Consider the following 22,219-nt stretch of genomic DNA (forward strand, 5'->3'; position numbering starts at 1 on the left):
ACCATAAAACAATTCATATTAACAATGATTTCAAGACATCTTTATGATGCTCAAGTTTTTGTACTGGTCACAGACAGCATTACTGTTTTGACTGTAGCTTCTGAATGTATTTAATCCAACAGCTGACTAATTAAATGCAATTGCTTTTTTGGAGAACAGTATCCCTTTAACCTTTACTGTCCCTCATGTCCCCAGAAAAATAATCTTATGTTGCGGAGTTTCATAAAACCGTAAAAACAAAAGGCTGTCAAGAATCTCACTTCAATTATAACATGCTTAACATTCCTAAGATTATTAGCTGTGATGCCGTTAAATCCCCCTGTTTGTTGTTGATTGCCATGTCAAAAACCTTTGAACATTTTCCTGATTTTAAATGTATGTCAGCTGCATTTGCAGCTTGATTTAAAAAAAACTAATTTAAATTTTTAATAACTGAATAAATGTTATAAACATCTTTAGTGTTAAATTAGTCTCACGTTACCTGACCCATCTCCACAGAAGCTTAAAAAAACAAAGCTCACACTTTTTTTTGTAAAAAAAAAAAAGAAAAAAAAAAGAAAAATACATTTCTAACTTCTCATTCTTTAAACAAAGTCTGCAGTGGGGTGAACCGATTCAAGTAAATAAAACCACCCACTCAGTTTGACTAGTTGGCCTCTGTAAATTATGTACAAACTGAATTCTGCTTAGGTTACATACATTTGTTTTGCATACATTCATAAAGAACTATCATTTTCAAACCCACTCAGCACTCTTGAAAAAAGTTTGGGTTTGGTCACTGCTCGTCTTGCAGATCTGTGCAGTTTTTGGGGAGGCACACTGCTGTAGCTTTCTGCCAGTCTGGCAGTTAAGTGTTTTGCACATTGAAGTAATCTAATCTTTTTTTAAAGGCCTGCAGGCTTACATAAATGTAACTTTGTACTTTCACAAACAACAACTATGGTTTTACCTAAAAGCTAATTATAAAATCATCATAGTACCATTAACATTATAAAATATACAAGAAACCAACAAAAATTCAAAATAGTAATGCCTTCCTAAATTTATTTTAAAATGTAATATGATTAAGTTGCAATGCCCAAATAGCTGAAAACCTTCCTTATTTAAACTCATTTAGGAGGTACTGACTGGAAATTAAATAAACAAGACAAACTGTCCCACCCTACAGTTATCACATCACTCAATGATTCAGTATCCTTGCTTGTGCAAATGTTTCACTCAATTACATTATTCATTGGAGAAGAAACTAACTTCTTAAATTTGTGGACAAACTATCACCAGCAGCGACGTAAAGTCCGGACCGGGATAGCACCTGGCAACAACAGCATGTCAGTTCAGTAAGAAATATTTACTTTGACATGCAAGTTAAAATACACAAATTGGTACAATTTCATTATCAAAATCAATTTGATCGTAAGACCTTTCTATACAAAAGTCCTTCAGCTCTTGTAAACAGGACAGGAATGAGTCATCCAGAGACAAGGGAAGCCCCTCTGTGCCCCTTAATGGTCAGAAAGAGGTTTCGCTGCAAGTTAAAACCATCATAAAAACGTAAATCGTGCAATTTAAACTGTACATAAAGTAAAAGGCAAAGTGTCTGAAGTCATTTGGCATTGTGGGGTGTCTCTGACTTCTATCTTACTGAGTAATGAGCTGTGGAGCGTTAACTCAGTATGGAGCAGGGATGCAACATGCCGTAGAGAATTTGTAAATGAGTGTTATGAGATGCTTCTCCATCAAGTAGTTCAGAATAGCAGCACAGGACCAAGCCCCCCCTCGGTCTTAAAACGCCGCTGGCTCCGATAAAACGGTTCCCTTTAACGGACGTCTTTATAGATGGAGTTGGTCGTGGTGAGGCCAAAGATGAACGCTCCAATCGTAACCATGACAACACCAAAGACCACCAATCCATGCCAGCTGTAACAGAGAGATAGACTTTAAAGTCCTCATCAAGGAAGTTTACTCAAATCTGCATTAAACATTTTATTATCAAGACACTGAATCAAATGTCAATAATGTAAAAAGGATCTCTCATAGTGCCAAAATCAGAGAATATCACTTAACTCTGCAGATGTATGCGTTTCATTTTTTTTTTTATTGATTATTTTGATGATTATTTCACCAATTAATCAAAACAATATTCAGTTTACATTTACATAAAAGTGGAACCAGACAATATTTGACATTGTTTGCTTAAAGAAGTACTTTAACAATTTATTTAATATCAAAATAGTTTCAGATTACTTTTCTAATAATTTAATTTGACTAATCGTAGCTCTGGTCTCTATTAGCTCATTGTTTTGGTTTTGAGCAAACAGGCTCTGATACACTGCACACTACCGGCTCACAAGCAAACAGCTGACAGAGAGCAGTAACATGGGGCTGGTTAACACAGTCAAAGATGCAGTTATTTTCTCAGGAGTTGGTAGAGACCAAAACAGTGCTAAAAGCAGGGTGAATGACAACTGACCTCCAAATGAATGCTATGTTACAATTATGTCTGCTGAATGTCTAATACACATAAGCCATAACAACAATATAAGCTGGTGATATTGTGGAAGTTTGTTTTAATGTTTTTTTCTGCACCCTAATGGCCAAAGTGTGATAACAACACATCTTTATCATTGTAATTTCCCCTTGTGGGATTAATAAAGTATACATTACATTTAAGTTGTACTTCATTAATCCCTGTGAGAAAATTCATCCTCTGTGTTTGACCCATCGTAACTATAAAGTAGCAAAAGGGCAGCTACAATGCAGCACCCACGGACCAAAAAGGACGTTATTGCTGTCCTGCACAGGATCATTTTATCAGTTTAGTTCCAAAGAAACTAAACTACATCCAAGAATAAGAAGCATCTCACCTTATAGTGTGGCTGTCTGTCTCTGACAGCTTGGCTTGCATTAAACACAAACCTGTTAAAGAAACATTGGTTAGACATTTCAGTTTGACGTATAAAAAAAAAAAAAAAAAAAAAAAACGCACAGAAATCTGAAACCTTGCCAATGATGAGGGAAGTGTTACCTGGGAAGACAAAGATAAAGCAGGCTGCCAATCCTCCGATCAGCGAGATCACCCGACCAATATCTGGGATGAAGAGGGCGAGGACGAGGGTGATAACAAACCACACCAGCGTCTGCAGGATCCTCCTCCTCTGCTCACGACGCACACACACCTCCACCTGCTCGCCTTGGAAACGCAGCCAAAGTCCTTCAACAACTGCCCTGGAATGACACATGATTACAGAGTGTGGTGAGGAAATGCCGCATTAACTGAAGCGGGGGGCTCATTCCAGGTACTGATCTAAAACCAGTTCTACTTATAAACTTTTTGTATCTCACTGGATGCAACTGATCTGGATCATTCTGGCATAGGTAAGGTAACATGAGGCTGTAGCTACACATTACTGCACTATAGGTAGCGATATTCATACAGCAGTCTTTTTAGACTTATGCAAACAAGGAGACCAAGAGCATGGAAATAAAACATGCTTATTTTCACTATCTTACCTGCCACAGAAGTGTAAAATGGGGTAGGAGGTGATGACACAGATGACAATAAAAGCTCTTGCGATGGCCACAGCAATATCATTAGAAGGGTACGACATCAACACATCCTGATTGACGTTGGCACCAAACGTCAGGAAGCCACAGACACCTGATCAAACACAACAAGCATTTAAGTATTGACCACCAGTCACAAGCCATATGACTTAACAGCGCTACACAGTAAGTGTCTTTTGATATCAGCATAACTTGAACTGACATTTAAACACATTAAGATCTGTTACATGTTGAAGATCAGGATCAACGTTCTATCTGACCCATGAGCCTGTTATGAAGTGTGATTTTTAAACTAGATATTTCATTGTATTAGATGGTTAACCATAACTTGACAATGTTAGTTTATTAGTAGTCTATATCCTTGACGTTCCACTTCCGGGATTGCTCCGTTGCCGCCGGAAAATCCGCCGGATTTCACTCATTTAGGTCGGATATCCGTTGCCTTGGGCTACCTTTGTGTTGGCATTTTAAACTCTGGTCGATTTATGAGGACTATGGTAATCTTTTCTCAGATCTCTGCAGGGTAAATCCAGACAGCTAGCTAGACTATCTGTCCAATCTGAGTTTTCTGTTGCACGACTAAAACAACTTTTAAACGTACACATGTTCCACCAAAACAAGTTTAGCACCGCCCACGACAATTGTCATTGGTTTAAAGAAATGCCAATAAACCAGAGCACGTTTTCCCATCCCCGAGTGCTGTGTGGAGTAGCCAGACCCTCCTCCAGCGCGCTTTGGAGGAGGGTCTGGCAAAGCCAGACTGGGTTATTAGGTACATTATTGAGTAACAAGTGCACACGTACCTGTTCCCGTGTAAACGAAGAGGCAGATTATCATGCTAAGAGTGACTACGACTCCCCAAGGTTTGATCTCTTTTCTGCTCATGCTGTTGAACACGGGCACACAGCTGACGTGGCACTGTAGAGAGAGATCAGGACAAAGAAGACAGGACAAAAATAATACATCAATATCAAACTCTGTTCAAAAGAAAGGCATATATAGAAATTTATGATGTCAAATGATAACAAATGAATAGATACCTGGAAACCAAAGCATATGGTGGGCATTGCATTGAAAACTGCAGTCCAGGATGCAGAACTGTAACAAACACAACTATTTAGCAAATCAAGCAAAGCATGACGATGAGGATGCAAATGTTTCTGCTTGAATGAGCAGGTGGACACAGTGCTAATGTAATTAGTAAAAAGTTTTGAAAAAGCTGTTGTGTGTGCAGAGCTCACCTGGCGGGTACGTAGGCCGGAGTCGTATGTTTATCCGGCCAGAAGCACTTTATTATGACCACGATAGTCACATACCAGGTTCCCATCACACTCAGTGCACTACGATGAAGAACAACTCAAACATGATCATCATGCGAAATAAAAGCTAAGAAAACATTAACCACATTTTAAGCCTTGGTGAGAAAACGTGCTGAGTGAGTGACACAGTTTTGTACCTGGCATACTTCTGAAAGCCAATCTCTTTGGGGATGGAGAGAGGAAGAATAATCAGGACTGCAGTGACAGAGATGGTAAATTTGCGGTCAGTGTACCAGTAGCCACTGACAGTACCATCTGTGTCATGAGCCACTGCAGCCACCACTGCAACACAAAAACAGGAATTACAAAAAACTTTGAGAAGGACGGAGAGTCAGAAGGAGGCAGTATAACCGTGTATGCTGGATTAGAGTAGAGAGTGCCACAGTGGGAGTTAACTGTAAAGTGCAGTACACATGGAAGAGATTTAGCAAAGTAGATAATTAAAGTCACAATCACTCCATTCATTCATTAATTAATTCCTAAAGAGGTGGAAGGTCGCAGTCTATTTCCAGAAACAGGCAGGAGTAGGAATTCTACACTGTCAGCATCTCAGTGTGAGGAAATGTCAGAGTGGGTCACATTTACTGAGAGAAAAAGCTTAGTAGTGTCATCCTTGATGCTCTTTGCCCTCATCAAGGATGACACCGCTACAAACTACTACTACTAGACATCTTCCTTTGAACTTTAAATACACAGGTCGCAGCTAAATGTAGGACAAAGTCCATGTAACTGTAGTTGACAGAACAATACGTAATGACTATAGAAAGCTAGGATCTGTGAAATCCTGTTTTTAACTACTAGAGGTTAAGGAAAACAAACTAAGATCAAAGATTGTCTAACCAATCTCATAAACTGAGACAGAAACACGGTGGCTTGATTCACTTCATCAGTGTGAATATACTCACAGCGATCCAGCTGATCTCCAATGACAATAAAGAAAGCAATACAAGTCCCAAAGGTGTAGACAGCAATGGCTACTTCACATATGATTCCTGTGACTTTCCCACAAGTGGCTCGGACAACCTCCTGATAGGTGCTTTCATTACTGACCTGAAGGAACCAGACAGATAATAAGTGGACATGGATTCAGCAGTAAATGTGTTGGAACAGTCTTTTAGTTATTTAGTCACTGGCCATCTTGCGGTGATGGTGCACTAACATACTGAAGTTATTCATTAGGGTAATTAGATCCGACAGGGGTGTGAATCTTCACTGGTCTCACGATTCAATTCAATTACAATTATCCTGTCAACGATTGAATATGATTCGATATCCCAATGCATCACGATACGCCACCTCCTCAAATTTATTATATATTGCTACACATTGTTGACGTTTTCATCAACAAATTCAAGCAGTCAGATATATTTTAACTCCCATTTTGATTGCATCTGCTCTTAAAAAAGACTCAGAGTCTGAACACAGCAGACAACAAACAAAAGGCAAAAACAAAAACAGCAACAAACGGAAAATCAACATCAACATCAGTAGGCAATAATTGATTGTCTGTTCCTGCATCGATGCAGAATTGTCTAGGTCCCTATCGCGATGCAATGATTAATTTAACGCTCCTAGTCAATAAGGAGTGTTAATTATCTTCACTTTAAGGCATGGTTATAGAGAAAGTAATGGGTTTTGGCTGCTTAGTACAGTCAGTCAATTACATTCAGTGATTCATATGTTACCACATGCTTTAAGACAAAGTTCATCCTGCAGCTGAATGTGGCTGATTTTTGTATTTTAAAGCAATATCCCCCACGTGTTTCTCAGTCAGAACGACTTACATGTATTTAACTGACTCAAAATTGGCTCTTTCCATTGTGTTTTAACATGTCATGTCAGCAGTCTGAGCCATCAGGAAGTGAATGTCTGAATTGTTGTGCAATGCACTTCATTTGATCAGGAATACAACCACAGAACAATGTTATTACACAAGGCTACTGAAGGAAAAGTACTCATGTGAAAGAAAAGTAGTCCGCTTTAGAAGGCTGCAGAACATGTTGGAGAAAATGATAGAGAAACAAGTGGAACAGTAAGAGATGGAAATAAAAGACTTTCAGGAAGTCAGAATCTGACGGTCCTGTAGTGACACGTACCTGGGAGCAGTACCCCAGAATCACCAGTCCACTGATTATGAAGATCAGCATAAACTGAAACAAAGAAACAGGAAGCATCACGTTATAGTTCCCGATAATATTGTCTATAGGCAGTTTTGTGTTGGTCACAAGAACACAGAAAATACTTTCAGACTGTCAGCTGTTATCTGCTCTAACATTCAGTGCAAAGTAGTGAGTAAGTACGGTGTTGTGTCGAAGCCAGGTTCAGTCTTAGATAGGGCTGGGTACAGAATTCAATACTTTTTAGGCACCGACTGAATTGAGTATCGAAAAATGCATCGTCATTCAATACCCAATTACAATACCTAAGGAGTAAACCATCAGCGTCAGTGAGCCAATAAGCACGCAGCGTGCTTCTACCAAGATCTAATAAAGCTTTTGATTAGCTGCCTAACGTTACACATCGTAGAGGCAGGCAGGAACAACTCTACGTTAGGCAGAGATGGGGCTCACGTAGTAGGAGCTGAAAAATCAATCAAAAGATTTGTGCCATAATGTTAATTTTTGTTTTATAAAATTGGTATCGTTTAGGAACTGGTATCAAAGTCACGGTATTGGTACCGAAGATTTTTGAACGATGCCCAGCCCTAGTCTTAGATTCTAATTTAGATAATCGAACAGTAAATTTAGTCAATAATAAAAGTAAAACACCATGTTTTCTCCTTTCATCTTTTCTTAATGCTCCTCTGTAAAGTTTTATGAGGGTGTATGTTGGTGGACATAGTGAGCCGTTTTAGGACATCCCTTTGGCCTCTAGTAATATCTGATTATTATTTGTCAACGCTTTTGACATTTTACACCCTAAATACTGATTAAAATTGTAGGTTGCAGCCCAATTTATCACATTAAACCAAATGTTTACAGTCTGAGCATGTGCCTCATGCAGTGGGGAAAGGGCCTGTAGAAGGGGCGTACAGTATAATGTGCCTCACTTTGGATCTCCTCACCATTTGAAGCAGAACTCCTGCCGTCACTCCTCCTGCCATGTTGAAGGCTGCAGGGAAATTGAGTAGACCCGCTCCCAGTGCTGCGTTCACTACGATGAAGACCGCTGCCCAAGACGACACGCCTCCGCTCCCCCTCCTGTCTGTCTCAAGATGCTGGACAGAATCCACACTGGGGCTCTGCAAGAGCCACGCCCTTTCTCCAGAGTCATTACTCCCAACACCGCCCCAGTCCTCGACATCAGTGTTAATCGCCATGAGTCAAGAGGCTGTAGCTCGGACTGCCAAGCCTTACACACCTCCGAAAATTTGTCTCCAACTCTCTGGACCCAAGTGGAGAAAATGTTGTTTAGAAAAGCGCAGTATCTTAAGTTTCACAACAGTCAGGAGGCAGCTGATGTTTTCCCCAAGTTATCACCAGTGTCAGTATGATGGTGAAACCATTCAGTAATCTGTAATGAAATGGTGTTTGCATTTAGAGATACCATACAGCTGTATATACAATCTGACCATTCACAGTGCTGATATCATATACACATACAATGTAAATTAGTTTAAATTAGACGTCTTAGTGTTAACTAGTTAACATTAACATGTCAAGTACAGGAGTCATTTTTAGCACAGCACTTATTCTCTGTATTCTCGGAAGAAACAGTTTCCAAGAAAATTAATTTAAAAAAAAAAAACATTGGTGAATAAATAAACTGGGATTTTTAATAAACAATTAGACTTAATCCATATTATGTGGAAAGTCAAGGTAGGCTTGTATTAACAATTTGAATGTCCACTGTGGAACAGTCTGCTTTTAAGTTTTTGGTTGATGTGAAACCTGCATAGCCTAGAAATCTAGACGCACGTGAGTCTAGCAACTCTCCTTTGGCTTGTGAGCTGGAAAAACCAAATTCTGGTCAGGCCAATCACATCGTGTTTAGAGTCGGTGGGCGGGACTTAACATAAGGACGGCAGAGTTGCGACAGTTCCGCGTGAATTCCCTGCTACTTGAAAACAAAGATGATGGCTGCTGCTGCTGGCGAACAGCGGTCTTTCGAATCTGCTTTAGCCGCGACTCTGGAAGACTTGGAGTTAAGCACTGAAGTCATTCTTAAAAAAGGAAGTTTTGCTGACCGGATACGGCAAAAGTTTAATCTATCAACTAGCGTTGCTCTGGTTGGCTATAAGTGCAGAGGTAATTTGAAAGACAACCGTTTATCCCACCCCTCAGATTGAGCCCTGCCAATGGTGAGTTCCCAGACCCAACATCTTGATGTGGGTCTGGCTTATCAGGCTAAAACCTGCATACTATTGGCCCACATGATCTTTGTGAGTATATACAGGTTATCTGAAGAGTTTGGATGAGTAGTTTCCCTAATTGTTTCTATCCTATCTTCAGCTAACAGATAAGGAAGACAAGGAACAGACAAGGAAGTACATATTCAGGAATGTGTGTGTGACTCGATGCGGTACATTACCACTTTAAAGAAAACTACCGTTATAGACTATATTTCAACTCGTAAAAATGACTGGACCGGTTGGCACAGAGCAAATAAAATAATTTAGAGTCATAAGCATAATTGCTAGAAAGATACTTTATTTTATATAACCCAGCAGGAAACCGTATAAATTACAGGCTAGGCTACTACAGTCCATTCTCCAAATATAAACAAGGTTGTTAGACATAGGCCAACCAAACACATAGGCTATTCCATCAGAAAAAAATAGGCTTCTATTATTGCCTAAAATCACGCAATTGTCGGCCCTGGTTACGCTATAAAACAGCAAACACTTCTTTGGTCATTATAGTGATTATTTCGTCACACCAAACGTTGAAGTTTCACAAAAACATACCCTTGCTATTACCACGGACAAGAAGTTATGTGTAGTTGCACGTTATGACTGTTTGATCCAGAGAAATGCAGCTGTAGACGTATAGAAACTGTACGATACAGCCTTACATTCTACTACTCATTTATTGAAAGTGTGATAACCTTTTCCTTCACTTGTTGGTTTTATTTACTCTTCAAAACAGAAACTGCTTACATCAAACTGTTAAAGTCTGTTCCAGAATTATTGGACACCCCCTGAGAGCTCTCACGTCATGTGAGAGGGACTCCCCACAAGGCGCAGACTCCGCTGTCAAGACCCAGAGGAGGAAGGTGACCTTTGTCCCCAGGGCTGTCCAGCTCCTAAACTCCCAGCCCCCCCCCCCAAAATCTTTGGACTGCACTACAACACTCTGTAGACTGAAGACTGATGCACTCATCCCATCCCCTTTGTACTTTACTATTACTATTTACTATTTATTGATTTTATTGAAGTACTGTATGTGGTGGAATATGCTGCTCTTTGTGTCATTTAATTGCCCCCTGGGGATGAATAAAGTGATTTGAATTGAATTTGATTTAATTAACATGCTGCGCGCGCTCCCGCGGACGGCAATCAGTTTATGGCACGACACCTGTCCATTATAAGTCACTGATGAGCTTTAACAATGTCTACAGAAACTGCAAAAGAAAGGGTAAAAGCAACGTTACTGGGTACAAGGGAGGGTGCTGAGCATAGATATTAAACATGTACAGACATGTTTTATATCTATGATGATGATGATGATGTCAGTTTCGTTTAGGATACTGCTAGTTTAGCTAATCCACACAGACACACCTTCAGCTGCCTACACGAGATACTGATTAAACACCCCACTTTTTAATGTGATTAGATTATTGCTTTTCTTTTCATTAACGTAACAATAACATCTGTCAACGCTGTTAGCCCCTTTGTTTCTCTGTGCCAGCCAGCAAACGTTACACCTAGCTAGCTAAGTACAAAACACAAATAAGATGGGTTTTTTTTTTTACCAAACGGTTCCACACATTTAATTATATCTACATCATTTATATTCGCTGTAATGTCTTCGCTGTGTAGTGATGTGAAGAAGATAAATGCTGATAATGAAGAACAGTAACATTACCTTTAGTGTTAAACCGCCTCCTGATAGTGAATGACTGACCGTCGGTCTGTTTTGGCAGTTTTTAGAACGCAGAGGAGCATGTGACACGTTGTCACGTGACTGTTGTTTGGAATTGTGGGTATTGAAGTTCTCTGTATTTATACGACTCTCAATTTCGTAGGGGCAAATGGGTAAATCCCAGCTATTTAGCCTATTTTATGTATGAACACATATATATATCGCATTCTGCACTCAATCCATTCAGCCTCCTTTTTTGTATTTGTTTCTGTATTTATTGTTTATTTCATATTAATGTTTATTATGTTGTATGTCTGTTATGTATGCACCAATCACCAAGGCAAATTCCTCTTAAGTGTAACTTACTGTGGCAATAAACCTTTTTCTGATTATGATAGAAGTCGCCTTAGCTTATTGTGTTATTATGAGATGATAAATTAATATCCTAATTCGTTAATGTAATAAACTTAGTATTTTTTTTAATAAATGTATAGCCTAATGTTATTTTTGTGTGCTTAAGTATGCCTTCACAACAAAGAAGACTGAAGAAGAGAGAGAAAAAGCTCAAAGAAGCAGCTAAAAGAACTGCAACTTTGCAGAGCTGGATTAAACTGCCAGCAGGACAGCTGCAGGTGAGCATTTGATAATTTAATTTTGATAATGTCAAGCAACTATCCTACATTATTAATTTAATGTGAAGTAGGCCTATTTTATCAGAAATATTTTCTTTAAGTTGGAGTAGGCTAATAACTCATTAAAAACAAATGTTTCAATCAATAATAAATGTACCTGTACAGTATATTGCATCTGTGCCATGCATAGCATTGTGAGTTAGCTAGTTATTATTTTATGTATGGGGCTAACCCCAAAAGCTCCAGTTCACAGCGCATTTGAAAACCTGAGGATCAAGTCAAATACTTTTACTAGCTGTAGTGAAATATGGATATGGGATGGTAATGCTAGATAACTGGTTCACAAAGGCTTTATAACATGTTGTAATTGTTCTTTATTATATATATATATATATATATATATATATATATATATATATATATATATATATATACACAAATATTATTTATGGTGCCAAATCATCAAGTTATTTCAACCAGAATCATTAAGTGAAGCCACTGTTTTTTTTTCAGGTTAGAGCAATAGCCCCTCCAAATGTCTGTGCACATTCCTGTTCTCACATTCACCTCTAGTCAGTGGTTGACAGGAGAAACAAAATCAAATGTAAGACAAAAATTAATCATTCATTACACAGTAAGAGTTTAAGATGAGCATTATGACAACCTATGTCCATGTATACCTAGTATGATATTACTGTAATAGATGTATGTCAAACCATCAAATGACAAACAAGATTCAGGCACATAAGCTTGGAAAGGTGGGTAAACTGTAAGGAAAAGGATAACGTTAACTGCATTTTTAAAAAGCACATTAGAAAAGATCATTCCTCTATAACCATTTATTGTTTGTTCAATAAGGTACATGCCAAAAGGATCCATTACTTTATGACAGAATGCAAAACATGGAGGCGTACTGGCAGACGTTTGAGAGGTATGAGCTGACTGGGGGAAAACCCCACATTTCTAAATGTTGTTGGTGCCTCACTGTATCAATGATGAACAGATTGATTACACTAACATACACACATACATCTTGATGTCTGAGTGAAAGAGCAGCATGTGCATGTTTCTTTAGGAACTGTCTGGTGTTCACCCCGTTAACGTACCCCACTCATCTTTATTAACCATACAGAGACGTTTGTACTTGTATCAAATACAAATACTCCATGATTAAAATAAAATTAAAAAATGGGGCTATTGATTTGGGGATATGGTGGAATATGGAAAACATCTCCATTGTGGAATTAATTCCAAGTATTAAATGTACTGTGTACTAAGTTTAACCATGTTTGGCTTGTGTGCTTCTTTGTATCGGGGGTTAAAGAGGGACTGACTGAGAGATAGCTCGGAAAATTTCAAACAGAGATAATTAGGAAATTACTCAATGATTGATTAGTCCAGATAGACAACCACAGAATAGCCTGATAGTGAATTGATTAACTAATTGACAAATAAGTCAACAGTGCCTTACAACTTATAAAGTGCTATGACTCCACCATTAAAGTCAATAAGAAAAAAAAGGACTCACATTGTCTACAGGCTTTAACATAGCAACAGAGATCTCAACTTGTAGGTCAAATTGATTCAGTCTAACCTGTTGTTGGTTCCTGGATGTTTTTTAGTGAGTGGTGCCCCCAGCACATCAACAGCACACATTTAGGAGGACACTAATGTACAGCCGTTGATTTTTCATAATAAATAAGCAAAGATGATTCATCAGTAGTGGGAAAAAACATTTTACAATTTGGCAGGGGACCCTGTTCAATGAAATGTTAAACAAACAAAGTTAAACAGAAACTAAACCGTTTGACAGCAGCATCTGTTCCAAGCTGAACTCGTGTGTCTAACTAAACATTGAGCTCTTTTCTAAAACATGGAATGGAGGAGACAGAGAATAAGTGACGCATTAAGCTCCTCGTCAACACTGCTGCTTTGATTTCATAGCTCTCCCAGCAGGATCCACTCTACTTGGTGACTGCATGGATCCCGTTTGCCAGGTAGCCCACATTCCCAGAGGTCACGCCTGCCATGGAAATTCTGCCATCCTTGGTCATGTACACTGAAAACTCCTTGGTCAGGCGCTCAACCTGCAGGAACAACGAATGAACACACACAACTCAAAATCCACGTCAGTAAATTAACAAACAAACATTCCCACTGCACTTTGTTCTCTCATTGGATCTCAAAGCTGCCTGATCAACTTTTTTAGAGATACCTGTAAAGACACTGTTACAGTAGTCAAGCCTACTGTACAGTTTTACACTGTGCCAGAGAGTCCAACCCAGTTTTCTAGTCTGTCTAGTAATATGTTGTGGTCGTCCGTCTCGCATGAGGCACTGAGATCTAATAATAAAGAAACCTTTGCACGGTCTATGTTTAAGGAGATATAATTAAAAAGTCAACAGTGCTGTGGTCGAAATCCTCACTGGAAAACATCAAAATAATTGTTTAGGGACCAAGAAAGTGTTCAGCTCTTAGAAAACAGCCTTTTCAATGATTTTACTCAAAATTGGGATGTTTGATATGGGCCTGTAATTGTTCATTGGTTAGGTTGGTTCTTTTTTAATTGTGGCTTAAGAACTGCAGTTTTCAGGGCCTGTGGGAAATAGCCTGAGAGAAGCTCTATAGAAGATATATTTAGACTATATTAGAGCAGCTGTAGAGGACAAATACAGGTATGTAATCATACAAGAAAAATTGTTTTGAAAAAAAAGCCCCTTTTTATGTGGGTTTTCAATTTAATACCAGAACAAGTGCTTACATTCACATAAGGTTTCAATGTAAACAATCTACTATTGCAGTGAGCCAGACTGCTGTGGTAAATTTACCTTAAAAAGGACAAAGCTGTTTTGTTTCTTTTTTTTTTTTTTTTTTTTGCTATAAATACTTCTCTGAAAGCTGCTAATTATTTTTCTTAGTGCTATTTGTTTGTCATTTTGGGCAACCAGCGGAGCATCCAGGAAGTTCCAGGTCCCTGCAACAGCCTTATATTTAACAGAAAAATGTGTGTGTGTGTGCGTACCTGTTCGGGTTTGAGGCCTGTGAAGCAGAACATCCCGATTTGGTCAGTGACATGCTGCCAGTTGTGGGTGGAACCCTCCTTTTTCAGACCAGCCACTAGCTCTTCTCTCATCTTAATGATACGGTTGGCCATACCATGGACCTCCTCCAGCCTGGGATGAACGACAGCAGGGTCAAACAGATCAAGGAATAGATTTTGGTATAATATATCTTGAACAGTTTGGTGAATATGAAAGATAGAGATTTGATCTCGAGACTTGTGTTGTTTTTTTTTTAAATATTCAAACTACACACATCTGAATGTCTACACATTCAGTTCAGGTATAATGCACAATGTATGGATCTACAGTATAAGCACATACCACAGTGAGCGCAGATCTGGTGTGTTGAGAATGGTTGCTGCAATTCTGGCACCGTTCATTGGCGGGTTGGAGTAAATGGGTCTGATGAGGATCTTAAGTTGAGACTCCACTCTCTTTGCCTCCTCTGCGTCATTACAAACCACAGTGAAGCCACCCACACGCTCACCTGTGAATATCAACATGCACATTGAATGTTAAGTCTGATCAACTCATGTCTGTGAAACAAAAACAAAAAATCTCTGAACTTACCCTTTAAAACACCAAAGTCGCTCACACAACAACACAAACTAATTAACCGATTGAGGCAACAGAACTTCCATGTTCTGTGAGGTAAAATTACTGTTTTTGTCAAAGGACACTGGTGGCTTTGAAGAGAGCATAGAATGGAGTTCCCCGTCCGAAAGGGCTGTCTGATGGCAATGTAAAGCGGTGAAAGTCTGAATGCTTATTTGAATAAATCATGTTTCACCAACTACTTTTTACCACTGGGTGGTGGTAAAACACAAGCTACAGTTCACCTGTTCAGTCACTATGTCGATTTTTCATCCTCTGACAGTCAAATAACACAGTGACACAGAATTAATTATTTATTATATTTTTTAAATCAACTCTAATTCCAATAGATACTGCAGTTTGGCCAGAAATGTGTTATCACAAATAAATAAATAAATAAATACTCAAAATGACCAGACCCTATCCAGTTAAACTTACCAGTACCATTTCTACTCTTTCCATAATGAAATTTGAAAATCTGCATGAAATCTTTATATTTATATTTATTCAAGAAGAGTTTGTACTGAATGCTGACTGACCATAGAGTCCCATGTTCTTGGCAAAGGACTGGGACAGCAGGATGTTGTGGCCCTGCTCGATGAAGTAGCGCACAGCCCAGGCATCACGATCGATGTCTCCACTTGCGAAGCCCTGATAGGCCATGTCGAAGAACACAAGCAGGTTTCTTTTCTATAAGTTGAAAAAGAACGGGGGGTGGAGGGGGACGACACAGGAGAGAGATGCAGACAGAGACAGTTAATAATAGTGCAAGTGATAACAGCTCAATGAAGTACAGTGCTTATAAATTGTGGCTTTTGAACTGTCTAAAGGCCTACTCACCTTCACAATGTCAGAAATCTCCTTCCACTGCTCAGGCCTGGGGTCCACACCAGTGGGGTTGTGGGCACAAGCATGCAACATGATCACACTCTGCTCTGGGATTTTCTGTGACATAAAGAAAGGTTCTGGTTAGTCAACTTACAATGCCATGAACAGTACAGACTCTCTTGACTAGTCCATCATCTGAGTCTTACAGAGATGTCATCGAGAGCTCCCTTGAAGTCAAAGCCACAGGTGGACGGATCGTAGTATCTGTATGCTTTGAGCTGCATGCCAGCGTCTCTGAAGATGGGTGTGTGGTTTCCCCAGGAGGGTTTGGGCAGGTACACATCACGTGGACCATGGAATCGAGACTGTGACAAAGTAAAGTTCTGGTGAGATAACCAGCCCGACGTAGGGTTTCGTTTGTGTGACTGGCAAATACAAGAGGACCTCACCAAAAAGTTGGCTCCAATGCGCAGAGATCCAGTTCCCGAGATGGTCTGGACAGTAATGTTCTGTTGGGAGAAGAGAACAGCTGCACTGATTTGGACTTAAAACTGTCACAACCGATTTGAACTTCATTTAGTTTGGAGTAGTCACCACTCCAACTTACCCTGCCACTTTTCAGGACCTCATTGTCATTACCGAGAGCGAGCTGGGCGCAGGACTTGGTAAACTCCCCCAAACCACCAATGGCAAGGTACTCCTTATCCATCTGTTTGGCTGTAATGACAGCCTCTGCCTAGAAGAAAAGTGTGAAAGTCATTACCTGGAACGGTATTCCATGCTTTGTACATGAAACATCAATGATTTAGTTAATATTTTATTAAGACACAAATCAAATACATACACACTTTCTCATGGTGATAAGGCAGAAATTCTCCTAATTATTAACATAAAGCCAAACATACACTAACATACACTGCATGCTAAAATGTCCAGAAGTGATGTTCCATCCAACTCTCTGTATAGTTGAGTACTGTGGCTCTCTATGATGTGATTTTTGTGTGTGTGTGTGTGTGTGTGTGTGTGTGTGTGTGTGTGTGTGTGTGTGTGTGTGTGTGTGTGTGTGTGTGTGTGTGTGTGTGTGTGTGTGTGTAAGAGAGAGAACCTACCTTGCGGACACAGCTGAGCACAAATGGCTTGCCCTGGTCATCCCTGTAGGCTCCCACTCCCAGGTTCATCTTCTTGGGGTTGGTGTCCCTCTTGTAGGCCTCGCTCACCCCCAGGATGGGATCGGGGGGACCCATCTGCACTCCACCCCACCATGAGCTGCAAAAACACCAAGTCAGATGAATGGTAATGTGGATGACATGGAAAACACTGAAGAGAGTCAAGAGTTCATCTGTGCGCACTGCACTGAAAAACAGATATCTGCCCCATAAACAGAAACACTAATGAAACCTTACGAGGTCATGAAATGAGCTACTTCTTAAGTTTTCAAGGCCTTAGGTGAAACCAGTCACACTAATGTGATGGCTGTATTAGCCGTGCTCCTGTAACATGCTGTGGGCCTAATGCTCTAGCTTAACTCTTCATGTGACCTGAGGATACCACACTGACGTAGCGACACATGCTCAGTGGGCACAAGTTTAACAAAACAAATACTATAATTCATAGAGTCCAAGACCTAGAGTAACCGTTAATACAGGTCTAAAACACAAACACCCTTGTTCACCAAGTCACTACCCACCAATTATTTATTCAAAATTATTCAGAGATTCACTATTAAGTAAATGCTAAAATATTATCATGAACAATACAAAACACCGCTTATAAGAACAAATAAATAAAATGACTGATCTGTGAAAATAGAAATATCCCCTTGTAAGAGAAATGAGTAAATACTAGGGCTGGGTTAATTCTCCAATTAAAATCAATCTCTGAGTGATCTGCCTTGTGATCGATTAATAAAATCCCGAAATCAATCTTTTAATATGTTAATGATGTTAATATAATGTAAGTCCTGTTAAGTAAAAAATACTTTAAACAAACTTTTTGGGGGTTTAAACTTTTTGATGTAAACATTAACCTGGTGCATTATAAAAAAAAGAATTGTAAGGTTTGCTTCTTGCTTGTACAATTTACAGCATAAGTTCTCTGAGAATGTATTTTATCTGTAAGCAACATTGGTATTGTAACTGTAATTTCCCTAACATAAATGATATTGAATTGGAAATGTAATCGAATCGGGTCCTTGTGAATCCGAATCGGAGCAATTTGGGAAATCACTGGAGATATCCAGCCCTGGGTAATATCTGCGTAACCAAAGAAAGTGCGTACCGGCTGAGAAGTAAGTAAACCAGCATTAAAGACAGCAAATGAAAGCTGCCTATCAAATGTAAAAAGGTCATGCCCTCTGACCTATTGACCTCAGACTGAACTCTACAACTCATCATGCACATGACAGTGGTGCAGAGCAGGCTGTTTAAATATATTAGATCCACTTTAGACTTGTTACATACAACATACTATAATAAAATGCTTCAAAGAATGGTTTTAAAATGCTTTTCTATCTTTTAAAAAGCTTTATAACTGGATAACTGGAAACAGGATCACAGTCTCTTAAAAAAAAAAAAAAAAAAAAAATTAAAAATTAAAAAAAAAGGGTTTCTAAAGCAAATGAAAGTTGATGTAAGTGGAAAGGAGAAGGATGAGGCAAAAACATCCAAAACGTAGAATAAGGAAAATCAACACAGATGTTTCAGGAAGTGTCTCTCTCAGCATGGCATCCAGGGAAACACAAGCCAATCATCTGTACATGATATGCGTTCTGCATTTAAAAATAAAACTGCATCGTTTGAAATCTACTGAAGATATTTTAATGGTTTAACACACCAACAAAGCAGAGATGAATGCAGTGATTAGCTCTGCAAACATTTCTACTTTTTATAGTATGCAACTAACTACTGAAAGAAAGAAACGTATACATTACTAGAGAGTCAACAGTAAGAAAAAAAGAAAAGTAAAAAAAGAATCTACCAAATTTAACCTAGTTAGATTACTAGATATCATTATGTGTTGAAGGCTTATAAAATCAGTGCACTGCATTGTTGAATGCTGTTACTGGATATTTGGCTACTATGTCATAAAAGACTGCTACTAATATTTGTCTTATCACTGTAACCTTTTTTACTTTAGACAAATAAATTAAATAAATTGTCACACATCTGCTTGATACATGAAGGTTGCTGCGTGTTGCGACCTTTACCGCACTGTTGCTCACATATTGTCTCAGGTTTCCTCTACTTTGTAAAGCCTCTAAACTTTGTAGCTAAATTTAGGACTGAGCACTTTGCAAAGGGCAAGAGTCTCCAAACCCCTACCAATAAATAAAAATAAAACAATCATATCACACTGGTTTATTAAATAGTGACTACAGTTCACTGACAAACATGTTTATTGCATAAAAATCAAGTAAAGTGGTTGAAGTAAAAAAATGTGTTGAGTCCAGCTATGCAACAGTTAACTCAAAATACAATGGGGTGTTTGACAACACAATCCAAGCAACACTTTACAGTGCAATGCAATGACGCCCTGAATGAAAGCCTCCTTGTTCAAGCTTATAATGTTTTGACTGTGTCAGAGAGGTATTACATTCACTGCATTGTGTAGTTCAGGGGTCTTTAACATTTTTTAAGCCAAGGACCCCTTAACTGAAAGAGAGACAGATCAGGGACCCCCTACTACGTATTTGTATAAAATGAAGTTGCATATTAAACTGGGCCTGCAATAACGTGTAGGGCGGCCTAAAGCCTTTATACATACCTTTTTTGCATTGAATACTAAGCTATTAAAATAGCCTACTAATTGTTGGCATGATTTTATATTATTTTATATATATATATATATATATATATAAAAAGACATGTACTGTATATAATTAAATGTGAGGACATAAATAAGGCAATAAAATGATAAGCATGTCTGTGCAAAGTGTAAACAAGGAGAGGTTGCAATTATTTTACTATGTAGTTTTATTTTCAACACAAACAAAACTGTACAATTGAGAATCATTCTGTAAAGGGCATTTGGGTCCAGTGTTCCCATTCTGCCTGCAGCTGCAGCGTACGTGCACATAGAACCTTTGAACTTCAGCGTTTATATAAACATCACAGTGACTGACAAGTTATTATCAAAAGACCGAAGGTCTTTTTGGCAAGTTCCAGGGCAGGATTGCTGAGCTCAAAAGGGTGTTCCTTCGCCACCAACTGCTCTTGATACTAGCGTCTAACATAAAATAAAAACGTCCAGTTACAGGTGGTGGAAAAAAACCCATTGTCATTTATTTATTCTTTGAAATCAGACCAATGTGCTTGAACATAAGCCGGCAGGATGAGACGGTCGCAGAAACACACCCACACAGACAGAAATATGATAGCACCAGCTAGCCTACAGTTACACCTCCGGATACACAAGCAGAGGCTGAGCAAAGACATGTACAAACCGCCACCGTGAAATTGTCTACTATTCACAAAAGCTGCATGTGATATTGTGTATGCATATACGGCGCAGCAAAAGCAAAAGTTCTAAACGTGTTTGCCCTCCAAGCAGACCCTGAAAGGACATCGGTGGTGGTGACTTTCCTAGCTTCGCCGCAAAAAATTAGCCAATCAGCGATCAAAGGCGGAACAGGACAGCCAATTAGCTCGCACGTCTTCTACAACTACGATAAGTCGCTAAGCTCAAACTGTGCGTGGCGTGGGATTTGACAGCTGAAGCCATCGCGATCGTGTATATCCTTAATAAAGTTGCTTTTAAAACCCAAACAAAAGAAAATAGCAGCCACCCTATATAACATATTATTATAAATACGTTATTAAAACGAACCGATTCCATAGGTTTTATGTTCACACCGGCGACGTCTTAATGGAAACTTGTGCTGCTGACACAATCAACGTGACTTTCATCAGCAGCGAGCTTCACTGATAGCAAGTTACTCTCGGAGGTCAAATTAGTGCTTATCAGAGAGGATGTCCAGCACACCAGGTGCAGACCTGGGAGTTAATAAGAGTCAAAAACGAGAGTCAGTAAGGTTTACCTAACGTTAGCTACATATGAACATTAACGCTAGCTCTCGCCACAGGAGCTAACCTCAGAGAGCCCACCTTGGCCTATTGAAATAATTTGACCCCTGTAGCTAATAAAGTTAGCCAGCTAGTATAGCTAAAGTAATAACAGAGCAGTGAAGCGTCAACATAAATGTGATGGCTGACAGAACCGTAAACGTTAACATTAAAATAACGGCTTGTCTGCCCGGTCAAGCTAACGTTAGCTGTAAAACCAATGTGCGCTGCTAGATCACGAAGAAAGCCTTTTCTAACGTTAATTGTCTCTACGTCCGGTAGTTTGGAGCGTGTTATTGCTGTTTACCTGTTGCGGGTGGACACAACTCCCAGGGACGGGGAAATCTTCCCCAGGCAGTAGATCACCTTGTTTGACTTGAGCAGGGCCATCGTTGTGCTGCGCTTGGGAGCAAAGCCTAGTAGGATGTGGACGGATGTGAAGGGCAGGCACGACCACGATGCTATGCTAGTCAGCTCTGACTGAGTACGCGCTGACGTCAGAGTGGCAAACTATCAGCAGTACCGATCAGTCCAGTACTGTATGGGATTATTTTTGTGACTTTAATTGCTTGAGTTAGTGATTTTTGTTTGACACTTGAGAAGTTTTGCTTGCAATTAAAGTCACAAAAATAATCCCATAGTACTGATACATATTTACTCCGCAGCGCTGGGGAAATAGGTCTGGCAATGCGAGACTAGTACATTTAATTTTCTACTTAATTTTCTGACCATCCTGCACAGCCAAACTGTATTTTGAACGAGTCTTATCATGCCGATAAGACTCGTGTGCTTTAAAGCAGGTGTACCTGCACCTGGATGTTTGCTGTCCATGTGTTCGCCTGAAGCACAGCTGATTGAAGTAATAATATAATTATAGTGATGGTTATTTTTTGGGGGGATGCTTGATTGCAGAAATGATGCCGTTCCCTGACAGTAGCATTCTGCAGTTACCTGATTTGTCCACTTGATGGCGATGTCACACAGCAGCCATTAAGAAGACTCAGGTATTTGTATAGATCACACAGGGGCAAATAGCTCAGTCAAAGCATTTACAACCTGATGTACCCTTCTGCAACACCTTCAACGTACTTTTGAAAACATTTAAAGAGAAGTCCCAGCAGCAGCAAACATAGAAGC

The 22,219-nt window shown here is 39.3% G+C and overlaps 2 protein-coding genes across 3 annotated transcripts; both read right to left on the reverse strand.

The window, feature by feature from the left end:
* Nucleotides 1–416: 416 nt before the first annotated feature.
* slc38a7 (solute carrier family 38 member 7) lies at nucleotides 417–11,003 on the reverse strand. Of its 2 annotated transcripts, none has more exons than XM_031314157.2 (12): nucleotides 10,910–11,003; nucleotides 7,948–8,267; nucleotides 6,980–7,033; nucleotides 5,789–5,933; nucleotides 5,021–5,165; nucleotides 4,806–4,904; nucleotides 4,605–4,662; nucleotides 4,368–4,482; nucleotides 3,511–3,658; nucleotides 3,026–3,225; nucleotides 2,865–2,916; nucleotides 417–1,917 (listed from the first exon to the last, which is right to left on the reverse strand). In XM_031314157.2, exons 2-12 carry the CDS (start codon nucleotides 8,200–8,202, stop codon nucleotides 1,818–1,820), a joined length of 1,371 nt encoding a protein of 456 aa, XP_031170017.1. In that variant the 5' UTR covers nucleotides 8,203–8,267; nucleotides 10,910–11,003; the 3' UTR covers nucleotides 417–1,817. The 2 variants fall into 2 exon arrangements, with proteins under 2 accessions (XP_031170017.1, XP_031170018.1); XM_031314158.2 differs by having other exon boundaries at nucleotides 7,948–8,396; nucleotides 10,910–10,998.
* Nucleotides 11,004–12,359: 1,356 nt separating this feature from the next.
* got2b (glutamic-oxaloacetic transaminase 2b, mitochondrial) lies at nucleotides 12,360–21,590 on the reverse strand. Its single transcript, XM_031314240.2, has 10 exons — nucleotides 21,390–21,590; nucleotides 17,132–17,288; nucleotides 16,630–16,758; nucleotides 16,472–16,531; nucleotides 16,229–16,387; nucleotides 16,035–16,139; nucleotides 15,734–15,884; nucleotides 14,922–15,087; nucleotides 14,561–14,711; nucleotides 12,360–13,625 (listed from the first exon to the last, which is right to left on the reverse strand). The coding sequence occupies exons 1-10, from the start codon at nucleotides 21,470–21,472 to the stop codon at nucleotides 13,503–13,505; spliced, it is 1,284 nt and encodes a 427-aa protein (XP_031170100.1). The 5' UTR covers nucleotides 21,473–21,590; the 3' UTR covers nucleotides 12,360–13,502.
* Nucleotides 21,591–22,219: the final 629 nt, after the last annotated feature.

The sequence above is a fragment of the Sander lucioperca genome, chromosome 3 (genome assembly GCF_008315115.2).
Source record: "Sander lucioperca isolate FBNREF2018 chromosome 3, SLUC_FBN_1.2, whole genome shotgun sequence".
Taxonomy (NCBI): Eukaryota; Metazoa; Chordata; class Actinopteri; order Perciformes; family Percidae; genus Sander; species Sander lucioperca.